We start from the raw sequence: 17,897 nt of genomic DNA, 5'->3' as shown, positions 1-17,897 counted from the left end.
TTCAACAAAAATCTATCCCACCTCTCATTTGCTGTGTAAAACACAAATGAGGTAGTCCAGTGGTACATATTCAGGTATTACTCTGTGCCATAAAGACTTTGTAGGAGTTTTGTCCATTATCCAGTTCAGGAGAATACATTTTCTTGCACAAAATGTCAGGAACTTGCGAAGTGTTTTTTTATGTTTATATTAATCTCATCGTATAGCCCTAGCAGCATATGCGTTGGGTCACAACCAATATCAATTTCTAAAATATCATTATATCTTGTTCAATCGTGGCCCAGAACTTTGGAACTTCCCTGCAAAGCCAGAAACAATGAACAAGGTCTCCTTCCCCTGTTTTACATTTCAGACGCATTGGTGACAACTCCTCTTTAAACTTGTGCCTCTGTGAAGGAGAGATGCGAGCTCGATAAATTGATACTTCTAAACCATGTTAGATCATTTTAGAAGGATCTTGTGAAACCTGAAGACAGAAGTACCGACTGATGAAAGTGTTTCGGTCTCTCAGGAATAAATGATGGTTTTAAGTAAATTAAAAGATATGTTATTTTGCATTATTACACTTTTTATGTATTTCTGGTCTAACATATCCCAAAACTGCGCGTGTGTATGTGTATAATAAATGTCATACAAAATGAAGGTTAAAAACACCTATAGTTTGACTTTTCTTTGTTTATTTTTACTGTTCATTTCATTCATTTATTTTATTTTTATTTTAGTTTCAAACCCTTATTTATACAGTGTTTCTGGAACATGCCTACTGTTACTGTGTTATTTTGTTTACTCACAGAGTTGTATTTTGTCAGACCCTAGATTAGTGGACTTTGTGAGATCTAGGAAAGCACAGAGAACTCCAGGATCTGAGACTTCATCCAGTCCTGTGCAAAGAAAAGACTTCTTGAAGGAACCTTCAGCTAATAGCGCTTCTCCAGAGATAATAGACACAAGAAAAGCAAAGGAGTCTACCATGGAGGAGGATGAGGAATATGAGGATGGTCAGCTTCTAGTTCAATCTCCAATTTCAGGTAAGCGATTTCAGTGCCACTACATGGAAATGAACTGGCAGATGAAGCAGCAAAACAGGCTATCTCCTTCAATGTGACAGAATGTTTAATTCCTCCTGAGGACTTGAAACCCACGATTAATTTGTACATTAATGAAACATGGCAAAGGGAATGGGACAACTGCATAAATAATAAATTACATGAAATTAATCCGAAAATAAATGAAAGACACTTAGTAAATTATAATTTTGAGACCAGGCATGATCAAACTGTCTATACTAGATGTCGAATTAGACATTCTAGGTTGACTCATTTGTATCTACTCAAAATGAAGACCCATCTAAATATGATTACTGCCTGGCTGCTCTTACTATCAAACATATTCTGTTGGAATGTGGAAGTTTTTGAATACAATTAGACAAAATTTGTATAAGAAGAGTACTTTGATGGACATTTTTAAAAAGGTACTACCAGGAAGAATCTTAAATTATTTATTAAACATTGAACTGAAAAGTCATATTTAACTTTGAATATATTCTTTTTGTGAGAATTAAATTTATTTACATTTTATATATTTATCTAAGTAACTTTTTATTGTAATATGAATTTGTTTTTATCATGTAATATTTTTATGTATATCCATCTTTCCATGAGGTGCTGTTGTGGCAATAAATAAATAAATAATATATAAATAAATGATTTCAGTGCCTGCTTGGTAGCAGCAGATTACATAATATGTTATTGCACTTTCATTAAATTTGATAAAGATGTTATTTGCCTTTTTTTTTAAAAATAAAATCAGAACATGCATTGTGTTTTGGAATACAATGTGTATTCACATAAATTAATTTATGTAAGTAAAAGTGTTTATACATTTGATTTGGTGCAGAATTATATTATATTTGTTAATTACTATGTAGTTGTAGTTTTGCTTGATGCTTGTAGGTTAAAGACATTTCATATTGGAGTTTGCATCAAACTGAATTTACAAAATTTTTTATATGAAGTGTATTCAATTCAAGGAATGAATCTACTTTAATGTTTCAAATAACAGTATATGTTTTATTTAGTAAAAATAAAATAAAAATATGAGTGAAATTATGTTTAATGGTCATTAATAAAATAAATATCATACTTGATCTTTGCTTATTAAAATATAAATACAAGAAAAAAGGTGATTAAATTAGATGCTATTATATTTTATATAACAAAAACTTATTGCAGACATAAGGCTGAAACCTGGGAGTTTGAAGAATACTGGCAAATACAGTGCATCCAGAAAGTATTCATAGCAATTAACTTTTTTTCATATTTTTTTGTTACAGTCTTATTCCAAAATGGATAAAATTAATTTATTTCCTCAAAATCCTACACACAATACCCTATAATGACAATGTGAAAAAAGATTTTTGAAATTATTGCAAATTTATTTAAAATAAAATACATGAAAAATCACTTATTAAAACTACATTATTATTTACAGTCTTTGCTCAATACTTTGTTGATGCATATTTGGCAGCAATTACAGCCTCATATCTTTTTGAATATGATGCCACAAGCTTGGCACACCTGTCTTTGGGAATTTTTGCCCACTTCTCTTTGCAGTACCTCTCAAGCTCTATCAGGTTGGATGGGAAGTGATGGTGTACAGCCATTTTCAGATTCCTTTAGAGATGCTCAATAGGATTTTAGTCTGGGCTCTGGCTGGGCAACTCAAGGGCATTCACCTTGTTGTTGTAAAGCTTTGGGTTCATTGTTCTCCTGGAAGATGAACCGTCACCCCAGTCTGAGGTCAAGAGCACTCTGAAGCAGGTTTTCATTCAGGTTGTCTCTTTACATTGCTGCATTAATCTTTCCCTCTATCCTGACTAGTCTTCCAGTTCTTGCTGCTGAGAAACATCCCCACAGCAAGATGCTGCAACCATGCTTCATTGTAGGGACGTTATTTGCCTATTAATGAGCAGTGCCTGGTTTTCTCTAAACATAACACCTGGCATTCACTGCAAAGAGTTCAGTTTTAGTCTCATCAGACCAGAAAATTTAGTTTCTTATGGTCTGAGAGTCCTTCAGATGCCTTTTGGCAAATTCCAGGCGGGGAGTGGCTTCCGTCTGGCCACTCTACCATGCAGACCTCATTGGTGGATTGCTGCACAAATGGTTGTCTTTCTGTAAGGTTCTCCTCTCTCCACAGAAGAACACTGGAGCTCAGACAGAGTGACCATTGGGTTATTGATCACCTCCCTGACTAAGGTCCTTCTCCCCTGATCACTCAGCTTAGATGGCCAGCCAGCTCTAGGCATCCAAGTCCTGGTGGTTCCAAATTTTTTCCATCTACAGATGATGAAGGCCACTGTACTCATTGGAACTTTCAGAGCAGCAGATTTTTTTCTGTATCTCTCCCCAGCCTTGTGCCTCGAGGCAATCCTGTCTTGAAGGTCTACAGACAATTCCTTTGTCTTCATGCTTGGTTTGTGCTTTGACATGCACTGTCAACCCTGGGACCTTATATAGACAGGTGAATGCCTTTTCAAATCATGTCCAATCAGCTGAATTTACCACAGGTGAACTCCAATTAAGCTGCTGAAACATCTCAAGAATGATCAGTGGAAACAGAATGTACCTGAGCTCAATTTAGAGCTTCACGGAAAAGGCTGTGAATACTGATGTGCATGTGATTTTTCAGGTTTTTTGTTTTTAATAAATTTTCAATGATTTCAACAAATCTTTTTTAACATTGTCATTATGGGTGTAGAATTTTGAGGAAATAAATTAATTTTATCCATTTTTGAATGAGGCTGTAACATAAAAAAATGTGGAAAAAGTGAAGCGCTATGAATACTTTCTGGGTGCACTGTATTTAAAATTACATCTAATTCCTATTTTAAGGCTCCACTGTGAATAAAAAAAATGAATCTTTTATATTGTTTTAAATATACCTGGAAAAAAATGTTGTGACATAAAATAATGAATGTCTTTTCTATATAATGACAAAAGTGTTGTAAAGTCATTAAAAATAATAATTAATTGACACAATGTACAAGAGAAATATACTAATGTTCTTATATAAAAAAAACTAAAGGAGTATATATTGTATACCCAATTCAAGAATAAAATTACATTTTTTCAGTTTTTTTATGCAACTTTTCAGACAATATGGAACATAGTAAACCTATAGAGGCATTGTTTATTTAACACAAGATACTAAACTGTTGTTTTGCTTCCTTGAGGAAGACTAAATGTTTTTTTTGTACCCATCTGCATGTGTACAGCATTAGAAAATCAAACTAATGCACCGGATGTGGCCAATTTTGTCAGCACAAGTGCAGCTGGATGGTTTCCAGTTCTTTACTCTCCCTAGTCTAAGATCTGGACACACATATTCAGGACTGTACACTTTGCAGATCTGTCCAGCTAAGCCGTGAGCCCAGCATGCTAGCACAGATGCATCAATTTCAATTAGACTGATTAGAGCAGAGTTAGCTAGAGCAAGCACCAATTTGTTTTAAGGTAATAGAGATAAGAGGAACTCATTGACATTTATGGATGAAGCACATCAGGGGTTACTGCACAGAGAACAGTTCTTGTGTGTTTGCACTTCCGTCAGCATGTGGTACTGCATATGTCGATATACATGGGAGAAAGGAATAAGGTATTTAATTAACTGAAAGTCTAGCTTTAGTTTTGATTGTTTGTGGTATTATTCATTATTAATATTATTGGTGGTTCATGTGTTTATTTATTTATTTACAGAGGAGGAGCTGCCCATCAGGCCACAGAAGGAGTGGGTTCACATGGACAAAGTGGAGCCAGAAAAACTGGAATGGACGAGAGACCTTCCTGCACCCAAGAGAAGCAGCACCAAAAAGGTACAAACCAGGAAACCCAGTGATGTGGTTAAATTAAGGCCCAATCCCAAATCTATTTGTGTACCCCTACCCCTTCTCCTTCCCCATGACACTTAAAACCGAGTGTGAAGGGAAAGGGCTTAAAAATTGACCCTTTAGAATGGGACTGCACTACAGCACCTGCACACGTCATCATATTTCATGCAATCTCTTGCTTCACATGAGATCAGACGATCGCGACTGCTGTAGTTATTCCAGTTGTGTTATTTTTTTATATTTATCTTCAGGTAATAAAAAAAGGCATATATCATGTTATCATAACAATCTTATGTGTCAATAAGCTTGTAACTATACTGAATAAAATTTTAAGAGGAAAGAATTTATAAAAATAGTAAAAACAAATAAGTTCATTAAAAAAACAAAATGCCATCTATAAATAATATTGTTGAAGATAAGTCACTATTTTACCATATGAAACACACTGTTACATATATCTGAAGAGACTTATATGTTTTATGAGCAATATCAAACGAGTAGCAGTGCGATATGGGTGCATATCAGCACTGGTAGGAAGAGTGCATTGCCTTAGCGTCCCACCAGTGCTGATATACAGCCATATCGCACTGCTATTAATGTGATATTGCATTTATACAACAGTTCGATGGCACAATCATGTATATAAATAAGAAAATCAAACACGGAGAGTCTAAAAACCCTTTTGTATTAGGAACTACTTTCTCCCGCCATTCATTCACATCTGCAGGTAACGTCAAAACAGCAGAAGCAGTTTCTAATTCACCAACATCACTTTAGAGCTAGTATTTGAATGATTCTCTAGCAACATGTCTAAAGTTAAGACAAAACAGGCGATTTTGCTCACATTTTAAGAGTATAAGGCTGAACGTGACATGAAATGTCATACGTCCACAGAGATATCTTCTTACACTGTTACAGTCTACCGTATTTCTTTGTTGCAATCAGGATATCACAATAATTAACCCTGAAAAAGCAACGCAATCACTACCTAGAAAACTGCATCCCAGAAATTGTAAATATTTTAAACACTATTCTTATAAATAAACTGTATATTTGAAATCTAAACAACTACATTCTTAACTAAAAAAAGTCTCAAAAAGTACATTATGTTGTCCAACAGCTGCAATATTTGTCAAACTGTAGAGTGTTTCTGTTTGTTGCTGACTGCATGTGGGCGAAGTAATACACAAAGGTAAAGGGTGTGCTGCATTTCATAAGGGTTTTGATTGGCTACTTCTTCTACATGACATAAAAACACCAAAATGGTAAAAACCAGGAGGATTTAGGGCTGAAACTGTAGTCCTTGATCCATAAATTAATAGTTACTGGCAGTTTGAGAGTCAAAATACATTGAGATCTTTTGAAGCGTATACCAGTGTGTGTAAAAAACATTATTTACAGCAATATTACCTCTAATACACAGTCTCTGCAAACAGCCCTGAGAGTATTAGGATTGCATTTAAATTTCATTGTATTCTTATAAATGGTCTTGTTTGCATAATTGCATTTTTAGGCTATGCAAGCACGTTTTGATTTTGCTGGCACTCTCATCCCACCCACCAAAGACTTGCCCACCCATTTAGGCCTGCATCATCATGGAGACGAGCCAGAGGTAAGTGGGTTCAGCTAAATTCTCCTGCTGTTCATAAAATTAGTTTGTATTTTTCAGTAGCTGCTGTATATGTGTTACACTTACTGTAATATCTCTTTTTTGCTGTTGTCGGTTCCAGCTGGCTGGCTACTCACTGCAAGAGCTGTTCCTCCTCTCTCGCAGTAAGCTGAACCAACAGCGCAATCTGGCCATCAGCACTCTCGCTAATGTCCTGACCAAAGTAAGCAGACATTTTAAAATTAGGAACAAAAGTTCATGTGGAAAGCTTTTATATCACTACAAGTAGTGGTGTTCCAAGAAATATGCTGAAATCTTTAAAAGTGATAGTGGTTAAATGTGTCAACATATAGTGCCGAGGTGCACACGGCGACCCTAGTTCAATTCCTGGCTTAAAGTCCTTAGCTGATTTTTTCCCCTCTGCTCCCACTTCAAAGTACTTTTAATATCTGTCCGTCTGTATTTACATTCATCTGTCCGTCCATCTGTCTTTCTGTATTTTTAATGACCATTGTCTTTGTCCATACGTTCTTTATTATTTATATCCATCTCTCCTTCCATCTTTCTGTTGTATTTTTAGTGATCTATATCTGTCCATTCATCCTTCCATCCATCTATCTGTCTGTATCTTTTATTACCTTTATCTATTTTTCTATCAATCTATCGATCTGTCCTTGTGTCTTTTATCATCTATGTTTATCCATCTGTGGAGCTAAACCCTGCAGGGACACCGGCCCTCCAGGGCAGAGATTGATGACCCCTTATTGATATCCATCCCTCCTTCCATCTTTTAAAAAAAAAAATTTTTATAAACTTTATTGAACACAAGTGGATGGCATTTGTTGTATACAAATGTCCAATTTCTGCTTTTTTCCTTTTTCAACACTTTTGTAAACATTTAACCCCAAAACCCCCCACCCATCCCACCCATACATACACATAGCCCCTTTTCTTGTCCTCCTTCCATCTTTTTGTTTGAATTTTTAATGCTTTATAACTATCCGTCCGTCCGTCCGTCCGTCCGTCCGTCCGTCCGTCTGTCTTTATTTTTTATTATCTATGTCTGCTCATCCATTTGTCTGTATATATTTGTATTATTTATGTCTGTCTATATCTATCCATGCATCCATCAACCCAAATGTATCATTCTCCTACTGTAGACTTGTCTGAACACTGTCCGCTTGTTCTCCATCAGGCTCGTGCTGGTGAGTTCATTTTCTCTCTGAAGAGCAGCGTCTTGTCTTCTTTACTGGATGCTGGACTCCTCTTCCTTCTACGTTTCTCTCTGGATGATGGTGTGGAGGCTGTGATATCAGCAGCAGTGCATGCCTTGCGAGCTCTGCTGGTTTCATCTGAAGATGAGGTAAGACACATTCATCATCTTGCATATCATTTATGCTCTTTTGCTGAAAAGCAGCTACAACGTTTCCAACGCCTCATTCTAGGAGTCCTTGGATAACACCTTCTCATGGCTCCTTGGGATGGCAAACTTTCCTTTGCTGCCCGCTGCTGAGGAGGATGAGGATGAAGAAGATGAAGGCTTAGATGAATTAATGAAAGAAACGGCCAAAGAGAAAGAAGAAAAGAAAACTGATCATGATGTTGCTAGACAGGATGTTGTCAAGGTAACAGGTCTAAGATTGCTGTCTCTCTGCATATATTCTAGATTACAATGAGTTGTTTAAGATTGCTCTCTTTCTGCTCTTAATTATGCAGAAATTTTCTCTTGCCTTCAGGGTTTTCTGAGAATGCAGGGTCTTCCCCGATTGAGGTACATCCTTGAGGTTGTGCGACCCTCTCCTGGAGTTGTTCTTGATATTCTGGAGGTTCTGATCCGAATCGCTCGCCACTCAACTGCTTCGGCCGTACAGGTAACTGATTTCTGAATCAGGGTTATTTCAGCACTTTTATTTTGCTAAATATTTCAGTTCAAAAGTTTTTTTAGTTAATTTCTTGTGTTTTTGTTTACATTTTTATCTGATATAATCTTTATCTTGTATTTTATCTTGTATTTATATACTATTGTGCTTATTTTGTTGTTTATTTCTTTCTGTACAGCACTTTGGGGCACTTCAAGTTTGACTTGATAATCTAATTATAATCTAATATAATCTAATATAATATTTTTTTTAAATAATAAAAAACATTTTTAGTGTTTACTGACAACACCTTACAATAATTATTCATTATAGTATCATTTGCTCTTTGTGGGTGCATTAACTAACTAACTAACTAACTAACTACAACTACAGTTGAAGTCAAAATTATTACCCCCCTGTTTATTTTTTTCCCCTGTATATATTTTTTATTTATTTTTTATTTTTCAACACATTTCTAAACATTATAGATTAATTCGACTCTATTTTGACGATCCATGCGCAAAGTCCAAAGCGCAGGACGCAAAAGCATTAAGGGCTTGTCAGAATCAACTTTTACTATTTTGAGGACTGAAAAATCCACTTTGCGCCGCGGCTCATGGTCTAACAGGGTTGATCTTATTTTCTTAAGTTATAGGTGTGTTTTGAGAATAGACCACTCAGAGTCTCATCTCCCAATCCCTTTAAGAGTCAGTTGCGTCGCGCCATGGCGCATTTGCTATTTTCTTGGCGGACTTTGTAAGTGGAAAAACGGAACGCTTCACTAATAAGAAAACAATTAAACAGAGCATCTGCAGCACGAGAATGAGAGAATGAGCCTCCTTGCTCTTTACTTTAATTTTTACTTTCACTCTCTTCTGTGGATAAGGAAATGTGTTGTACGCACATACATCCATTAGCCTATAAATAATTAATTAAGTTTGTCAAGCGCAAAGATTTGTTTCAAAACTATTTCTATATTCAGTTCTAATTTCCAGCAAACTAATAAATGTACAATAATAACGAAGTGTGTTAAAAAAAACTGAGTTATATCTTAAAACACATGCTGTGCCCCATATGGTCTAAAACCTGACTAGTGGGCAAATCTAAGGTTGTTTTTAATAAAACAGATATAAATATGCATGTAATAAATAATACTGCTACTAATGATAACATTAAACAAAAGCAAATTGTTATGATTACACTGAACTCCCGAGATGAAGAAGGCATGAAAGTATGGTTTTTATATTTATGTAGGCTAGAAAATAATAATATTTGTATTATTTTAATCCTTTAATTCTTTTTCATATGTAAAGATGTTTTCGTATTACTGTACTTCCAGTGTGTATTAAGCAGTGTGTAATCGTGGTGCACAACTAATGCTCTTTGCGCTGGACTATAGACTAGTCTATTTTAGTTTCTCAAAATAGCAACGCGCCAGCAATGCGCCTCAACACACCTCCTTTTTTAGACCAGAACGCCTATGGGCACACATATGAGCGCAAATGCATTTGCTTTTTGAATAGCGCTGCAAAACGTCCAAACACACTCTTGCGCCAAGCTGAAACTAGCAAACAACAATTGCGTTGTTCCTTGCGCCGGGCGTGTGATAGGGCCCATTAACTCATTTCTAATAACTGATTTCTTTTATCTTTGCCATGATGACAGTAAATAACATTTGACTAGATGTTTTTCAAGACACTTCTATACAGCTTCAAGTGACAATTAAAGACTTAACTAGGTTAATTAGGTTAACTAGGCAGGTTAGGGTAATTAGGCAATTTATTGCATAACGATGGTTTGTTCTGTAGGCTATCGAAAACATTTATAGCATAAAGGGGCTAATAATTTTGACCTTAAAATGTTTTTAAAAAAAATTTAAATAATTTTATTCAAGCCGAAATAAAATAAATAAGGCTTTCTCCAGAAGAAAAAATATTATCAGACAAACTGTGAAAATTTCCTTGCACTGTTAAACATCATTTAGGACATATTTTAAAAAGAAAAAAAATTCAAAGGGGGCTTATAATTCTGACGTCAACTGTAACTAAGAAACTCATATATTTAATGAGTAGAAAGTCAAATAGTAGGTGATAAACTGCTTAATTTTAGTTTGTTAGGTGCAATTCACTTAATAGCCATTGGTGTTGTCACTGTTCTGTTTTAAATTCGACACAATGGCTCTTTAATATAGATTGTTCATGTTAGAAAATGTAGTTTAAAACTATTGAAAGAATATGTGCATTTAAGGCTCTGTTTACACTGATACGTTTCAGTTTTAAAACTGCGTTTTAGAATGAAAATGATCCACGTCCACACTGGCGTTTCACCTATCATTTCTGAAAAAATGTCTGTCCATTCTATACTGCTGAAAACGCACATCATGTCTGCAGCCATGACTCTGTTTTCCCCCATCCACACTGACATGGAGCAGCAGCACTTTAAAATGAAAACGGCCTTTTCAGCGTTTCCAAAGTGCTCAGTTTTTAGGGCTCGAAAACTCTGGACGGAAGGTGTAACTTTGGCAAAAGTTATGGGTTTTAAAGCTAAAACGTATTCGTGCAAACAAGGCCTTAATTCAGTTGCATTTACATTGAATGAACTCTGATGTGATCAATTATCTGTGTGTGTGCCCCATACAAACTGATGGGTATTAACTAAATAACCCTTTTACGATGGGTGTGACCCTTTCACAATCCCAATGTGTATAAACAAAACAAAAGCTGAAACATCTGATAAAAGGATCCTGCTGAGCTTAGTAAACACAGAATGGTTTGTTTGTAGCTAGTGTAATTTACTGTCTCACAGACCATATTTTGGGTTAAGTTACTTGAAGACTGACAAGTTAACATCGATGCTGAGGAACTGCACTATTCAATGTCTTCAATAAAGTCCTCTCCTTGCATGAACTTTGGTCAGCTTACTTATTTGATGTATTAGAGTCATCTAATACATTGGCGAGCCACCGAAGAATGGTTAAGCCAAATACAGCAAAATCTAATACTGTTTTTATAACAAATTAACCCTTATTTTTAAGTGTTACTATTTTATTAAACAATAACAACCCTGTTCTAAACCTTTAGGATGCAGATATTATCTTCCAATCTGTTCTTCAGTACTTAAGTCTAGATATCTTTAGCTGTTTTTTTTTATTATAATGCACCCTTTCTTTGGTCAGATCTTGGACTGCCCGCGGCTGATGGACACTGTGATTTCGGAGTTTCTCCCCTGTTCCTGGGCTCCTGCTTCCTCACAGGCTCCATCCTCTTTGTATGGGCTGCCTGTTTCCTTGGCGATGAAGCTGCTGCGTGTGTTAGCAAGTGCTGGAAGGCACATCTGTGCAAGAATAGTGAGTAACCACTGAACTGTGTAGGTTAACCATGTCAAGCGGCAACTAATTGCACATGATTATAATACTTTTTGCAAGATTGACTGGTCTCCCACGCACCTTAGGAAAAGAGTATGATGCTTATTAAAACACATGACAGGCCACCTACTCAGATGTCAAACCGATAGTGTTGTGCTGAAAATGCCTAAATATATGGGCTCAGTGTAAAGTACAGGCCTATTATCATGTTGAATTTGGAAATTTTGGTTGGTTAAAAGAGACCTCTTATGCAAAAGTCACTTTTATTAGGGGTTTAAACACTGGTGTGTGGTGACAGTCTGTGAATATAACCAGCTTCTAATGGTAAAAATGTATTAATTTTATTTTTATAATCACATTTCATAAAAGCTGTCTGTAGAAACACTTAGATTGACATTCTCCCATTGTGCATGTCATCAGAAGGAAAAGTCCCACCCATTAGTGACAATCTCTCCCTCATTACTATAGGATGTTACTCTTGTTTTTGAATCTGCCACTATGCTGACACATAGGCATTTGTAGCTTTGCCCTCTTTTGAGGCCTGGGTGCACAATCTCGTTTGAATTTCAAGTGACAGTCACCAAAATCTCACAATTAGGACAAAAGCCTAAAATGGGCAGTTTTAAAGAGTTATGAAACATTATTTGTGGGGTAATTTGAGGTGAAACTTCACATACACACTCTGGGAACATCAGAGACTTATTTTGCATCTTGTTAAAAGGAGCATAACAGATCCCCTTTAAACTGAACAAAATGTATTTAACGAGCAAATAGATTTTGAATCCCTCATACAAAATGTATTTTCTGAAATATGAGTGACTATTTTAACATATCAAACACATTGTGACTTATATTTGAAGAGGCTTGATGCAATATATTGGTGGCCATGTCAGTATCAGCTATAATTTTATAGTTCTAGGGATTTGATTGGCTCCTTCTACATAATGTGACATGTCACACACAGCTGTAGAAGAATTTGTGCTATATGTGACCCTGAAGTGCAAAACTAGTTGTATGTTGCACATGTATTGTTTTGGCAATATCTGAAAATACACTATATGGGTCAAAATGATTGACTTTTGTTTTATGCCCAAATATTATGTTAAGTAAAGACCATGTTTCATTAAGAGGCTTTGTAAATTTACTACTGTAAATATATTAAAAGTTAATTTTTGATCTGTAAGTGTGTATGAATAAATATTATTACCAGTTTATAATATTCAACCAACATACAAGCTGTCAAAGCATGGTGGTCTGTGTGTTTCAGCTAAACTCTCTTAGAGGCAAGGAGCTTTTGTCCCGGTTTGTGGTTGTGGAGCCGTCAGAAATGCTGCTGGAAGAAGGTGAAGCTCTTCGCTGCAGCACAGAGGCGTTAAGACTGTTTGCAGTGGCTGCCAGTTATGGACAGGCCTGCAATCTGTACACGTGAGGATGAACTTTGATTTTCTTTCAGATTAGCTGTTTTTTTTTAATTGTTTAAATTATAACGATCCACCTTTTTCACACTTGACTACTGTGTTTTAAATAATGAGTTGCACTTCCACTATGGTGAACTTTCTTTTTGACAAATGTGTTGTCAAATTGATGATGTTTTGTTTGGGTTTTTCTTTACGCATGCATTTACTTTGCATTCAGAACATTTGAACTTTCTCGGCCACCATACTTTTCACTGTTGTGTTTATTTATTTGTTTTTCCTATAGTGCACATTCAGTATATGGTCAGTAATATTGTTGCAGAAAGACCTGTTTCAAGTTCTGTCGAGTTATTTGTGGTCTGCTGAAAGCAAATTGTTTTTTGATGAACTGTGAGGAGAATAATGTCATATCGCTGATTGACTTTTAACTCTTCTGTTGACTTGAAGGTAAAAAATGACCATGCATAATTTTAACAGTAAAAAAATCTCGTAAACAATGTTTGTTTATCTTGAACTTTTTCTAAAATGACCCAACCATTTAAAATAATGTTATAATTTTCTATTTTCATGTTTTCATGAACAGTTGTCCTAAAATTTTAACTCTCCAATTATAAAAAAATGTTCACACCACAAAAACTACTGGCACACACATGCATACTTCAACACACACACAATAATAATCTGCTGATTAAACTTTTAATGATACTGTCTTGCTATAAACTTTTTACACGTACAGTATACAGGTGTCTTTTAGCATTAGTAAATAAACCCTCTACTTTAGTCAAAATCGAGTGTTGCCCACTGATTTAACAATGATGAGAAACCCTAGACCAGGGGTCTCAAACTCGCGGCCCGCGGGCCATTTGCGGCCCTCAGTGCAATATTTTGTGGCCCGCGCCGACCGCTGTACACTGACAGAATCAGCGGAGCGGGGAGAGAGAGCGCTCCCCGCTCCGCTGATTCTATCCGTACACAGCGATCACTGGCATTCCCCGCCCGCCGTGCAAACAAAGGGTCGGGTATGCCAGTGTGGTCACCTCGCACCACGCCCCTTTGTTAGACGCTGTGACGGGCGGGAAGTCAGGGAACTCGCGCCGGCCAGAACCAAGGTAAGCTGTTCCCGCCCCTGCCTGCCACTTAGCTACCTATCTGCAGCCTGCCACCTACCTAGCTACAGCCTGCATCTTATATATATTATAGGTAGATACATACTGGTACAGACTGATGTGACTGGAGTGGGGTGGGGGTGTTTTATTTATACATATATACGCCTTTTTTTAGGTGAGGGAATGGAAGTTTTAAGTGAGTTCCCCCACTTTTTTCCCTAGGACTTCAATAAGTCAAAGTACAGGTCTAGACTTAATGATGATCATCTTCAAGCCATACTGAGGGTCTCAACTGCTTCCGCTCTAAAGCCAAATGTGGTTCAGATTTGTGAGAAGAAGCGCTGTCAAGTCTCTGGCAGCAAGAAGTAGGCAAAAGATGCCATGTTCAGAAGAACTGTTCATAATCTTCACTCAATGTTCTATTAATGTTCAGGACACTTCATGTTCAGAAGAAATAATTAAAACTGTTAATAATGACATTTGAGGACTTTTTTTTTTTGTGAAATCCCTTATGCGGCCCAGCCTCACCCAGACTTTGCCTCCTGCGTCCCCCAGGTAAATTGAGTTTGAGACCCCTGCCCTAGACCTTCACAGAGTGATGAAGATGAGGTTGTTTCTTCATTTAAAATATTGAAATTAAATTTAGCTGCTTTATTTAAGTGGTTTAGCGAAGGACAAATGGTGTTTTCCGAATTCAAGGGCAACACAAGGGTTAAAACGATTCAGTGGTGTGAACCTACACTGGTCTTGCGTTCGGTTTGGTAATGATTATCACGCCATCGATTCAGTTCAATATAATATCTCGGTGCATTGACAATGCTCTCCATACACAATTGTGTATTTTACTTCACAGCACAACAATTCTCGTAATAAAGTGTACAATTTTTAATACGTTTTATATGTATTTGTAATACAATATTGTCCTTTAATACAAGCAGTCAGATATCTGAAATGTACCTTTAATTTTACTTGACGCTCACTTTTGAATGCATTAAACAAAATTCAAGTGCATGCACAGAACAACATGAGCATTTAAAGCAAATAAACGTAAATATTACTTTTTAAATATTACTTTTTGGGTGTTATCAAGCGAGCTGTTAAACACCTATGATTGGTCAAGTGCTCAACAGAAAGGGCTGCGATTTGCTCAACGTGCTGGCACTGTTCACCAATGAGTGACACTGATGTTAAACGGACATAGAGATTACAGCTGATCCATAATAGATGTGGTAGAGAAAACTTGCTCTACAGACATGCTCGTGTCTGGATCCACAAGTATCGCTATAACAGCCGAGAGGAGAGGAAATGTCACCCAGCAGGTTAAAGGTCCAGAGAGAGAGAGAGAAAGAAAGAAAGAAAGAAAAGGAATTAATTTCATTTTCTCCATAAATAGTGGCTTCTGCTGTAACCTCATTGTCAGTGAATGACTGTCCAGCAAACACACAGTGAAGTGAGTTTCTGCGTTTTAATTGTTCACGCTTACTTCCCTTGCCATAGTATTCTACTGCGACATAGTGCATATGTGCTAAATGACATCAGTGTGTAATATCTGGTTATTATCTATTGCTGAACCAATACTGAATTGTCTGCATCTGCATCACGGTGCACCAAAAAAACATATAGTTTGGACACCTTTAAAACGCTTCAATGATTGTTTAATGGAAATGACTCCAATATTTTCTGCAAAAATATTCTAGGTTGTAGGAGAAAGGGAGATTTGTTGAGAAGTATGCAGATGTTTGGGATTGTGTTTATTTCAGGGATCTGTATCCTGTGCTGGTGAAGAGGCTGCAGGCTGGTCAGCAGTGCTGTTCTTCATCTGAGGCAGTGCTGCTTCTGGAGCTGGACCGAATCAGAGCTCTGCTGCTACTGCTCACTCAGGTCACTCACACAGCTGGATGCCATGAAGAGCTGCAGAGGGGCCTGCTCAGGTCAGATTCTCCCTCTGTGAAATGATAACTGTAGCAAAACATGACTGAATGTCTGCAATGGAATATCTTAGGTTGTTGTTAGAATGTTAAGTTGTGTTATGAAAAATATGCACACAAGTTTGTGATTGATAAGAATTGTTGCTTTTGTCATATTTATGTGATTTAAAGTGAAGTTTTATAAACTAATTTCGAGAGGATCACTTGCTATGATTGATCTTGGCTGGTCTCACTTTAACAGTCATCGATAAACCAATCAGATGAATTCAAGCCTACAGTAAATAGGCCATTTTGTCTTCCCTTATCTTCATAAATATCTATAAAATCTATAAAAGTCAATGTTTTAAAACTGCCAAAGTTTTCTGTTATATCGTTCCTATGGTACATGTAAGATTTTTATTTTTTATTTTTTCACATGTTTTTCACAACTATTTTATGTAGTTTGTAAGGGCAACAGTACCTCCAGCACAAAGTGAACCTCTTCATCAAAAGCTACTGGTCCAAAATATTTTAAATGTTTCGTAAGATAAAATATATTGTGTTCCAATGGGGAAAAAGGTTGTTTTTTAACCAGACATTTATAAAGAATTTATTTTAGAGCATTAATCACAATATTGTGATACTGTGAAACACTGATAGCTAAGTGTGAACTCTTGAAATTCAGTTTAAACTGTGAAAAAAAAGGATGATTAGAATTGATAGATGACTTTCATTTTATAATGTAACTTATTCCTGTGATGGTGCTCAAGAAATGTTTCTTTTGATTATCTATGTTTTCAGATTTAACAAGTAGAATGTTCAGGAGATACCTTCTTAATTAATTAAAAACATTTTTATTTTTTTAAAGAATCTATAAACAGCAAACCCTTTCATTTTTTGACTGCTAATGAATGTCATATGTAATTCATTAAATGTTAACACACTTTAACACAGTTTGGCCAAGAATAACAGTGAAAAGTCTATGGGTGTTAGTTATTCTTTGACTTGTAAATCATACAAAATAATAAATCATTTTAAGTGGAATTTTATTTATTAGTTTATCACTCATCAACACTAATAAAATAGTTAATTATACAGTCGTTTTGATACTGTAATTTATACAGTTAGTATCATAGATGAATTCAGAATCAGCTTTTTTTTTTAAATACTTTAAAATAGCTAAAAAATATGATTACCTTTTTTGCCTTTTAATCTTTTAATAAACAGTTTACGTACATAATAAAAAAATTTAGGTAAAAAAAAAAAATAATAAACACATACACACACACACACACAAAATCAACTGTTTTCCATAGGCCCTGTTTACATTACTAAGTTTTAATTTTAAAACTGCGTTTTAGAACAAAACCGATCCACGTCCACACTGGTGTTTCACTTAGAGTATCTGAAACGATCTCCGTCCTCACTATACTGCTGAAAATGCACATCACGTGACCACACACTCACACACACTGCCATGCGCTGCAGTGTATGCGCAAATCTGAGCTCCAGGCAGTCAGCAGGGGCCTCATGTACGAAGGCTGGCGTTGAATTCATACTAAAACATTGCGTAAGCACAAAGCTGTAAATGTGCGTACGCAGTAAAAAGTTCTGATGTATGTAACACTGCGTACAAAGAATCCCGCGCACATTCTCTTTGTACATCCAAATTAACGTGATACTGAGCGCATGTGCATGAGCGTAAAACCCCTCCCTGCCTCCTCCCCCGTATGAATATGCTAATGACTC

The 17,897-nt window shown here is 36.2% G+C and overlaps 2 protein-coding genes across 2 annotated transcripts in view; one reads left to right on the top strand and one right to left on the bottom strand.

The window, feature by feature from the left end:
* LOC147839992 (uncharacterized) overlaps positions 1–17,897 on the bottom strand; it is a 782,854-nt gene that overhangs the window by 487,575 nt on the left and 277,382 nt on the right. The window lies entirely within an intron of this gene.
* Positions 1–17,897, top strand: part of rpap1 (RNA polymerase II associated protein 1) — a 41,437-nt gene that overhangs the window by 3,375 nt on the left and 20,165 nt on the right. Inside the window, exons 7-16 of the mRNA XM_087290699.1 lie at positions 810–1,028; positions 4,758–4,873; positions 6,402–6,500; positions 6,619–6,720; positions 7,693–7,860; positions 7,943–8,122; positions 8,234–8,368; positions 11,532–11,702; positions 12,988–13,145; positions 16,002–16,172. Of these exons, the coding sequence (XP_087146825.1) occupies positions 810–1,028; positions 4,758–4,873; positions 6,402–6,500; positions 6,619–6,720; positions 7,693–7,860; positions 7,943–8,122; positions 8,234–8,368; positions 11,532–11,702; positions 12,988–13,145; positions 16,002–16,172 (1,519 nt within the window). The remainder of the gene's footprint in view (positions 1–809; positions 1,029–4,757; positions 4,874–6,401; positions 6,501–6,618; positions 6,721–7,692; positions 7,861–7,942; positions 8,123–8,233; positions 8,369–11,531; positions 11,703–12,987; positions 13,146–16,001; positions 16,173–17,897) is intronic.

The sequence above is a fragment of the Danio rerio genome, chromosome 17, assembly GCF_052040795.2.
Source record: "Danio rerio strain M-AB ecotype USA chromosome 17, GRCz13ab, whole genome shotgun sequence".
NCBI classification, from domain to species: Eukaryota; Metazoa; Chordata; class Actinopteri; order Cypriniformes; family Danionidae; genus Danio; species Danio rerio.
The sequence above is the reverse complement of the archived record's forward strand: the minus strand, read 5'-3'. Positions and strand labels throughout refer to the sequence as shown.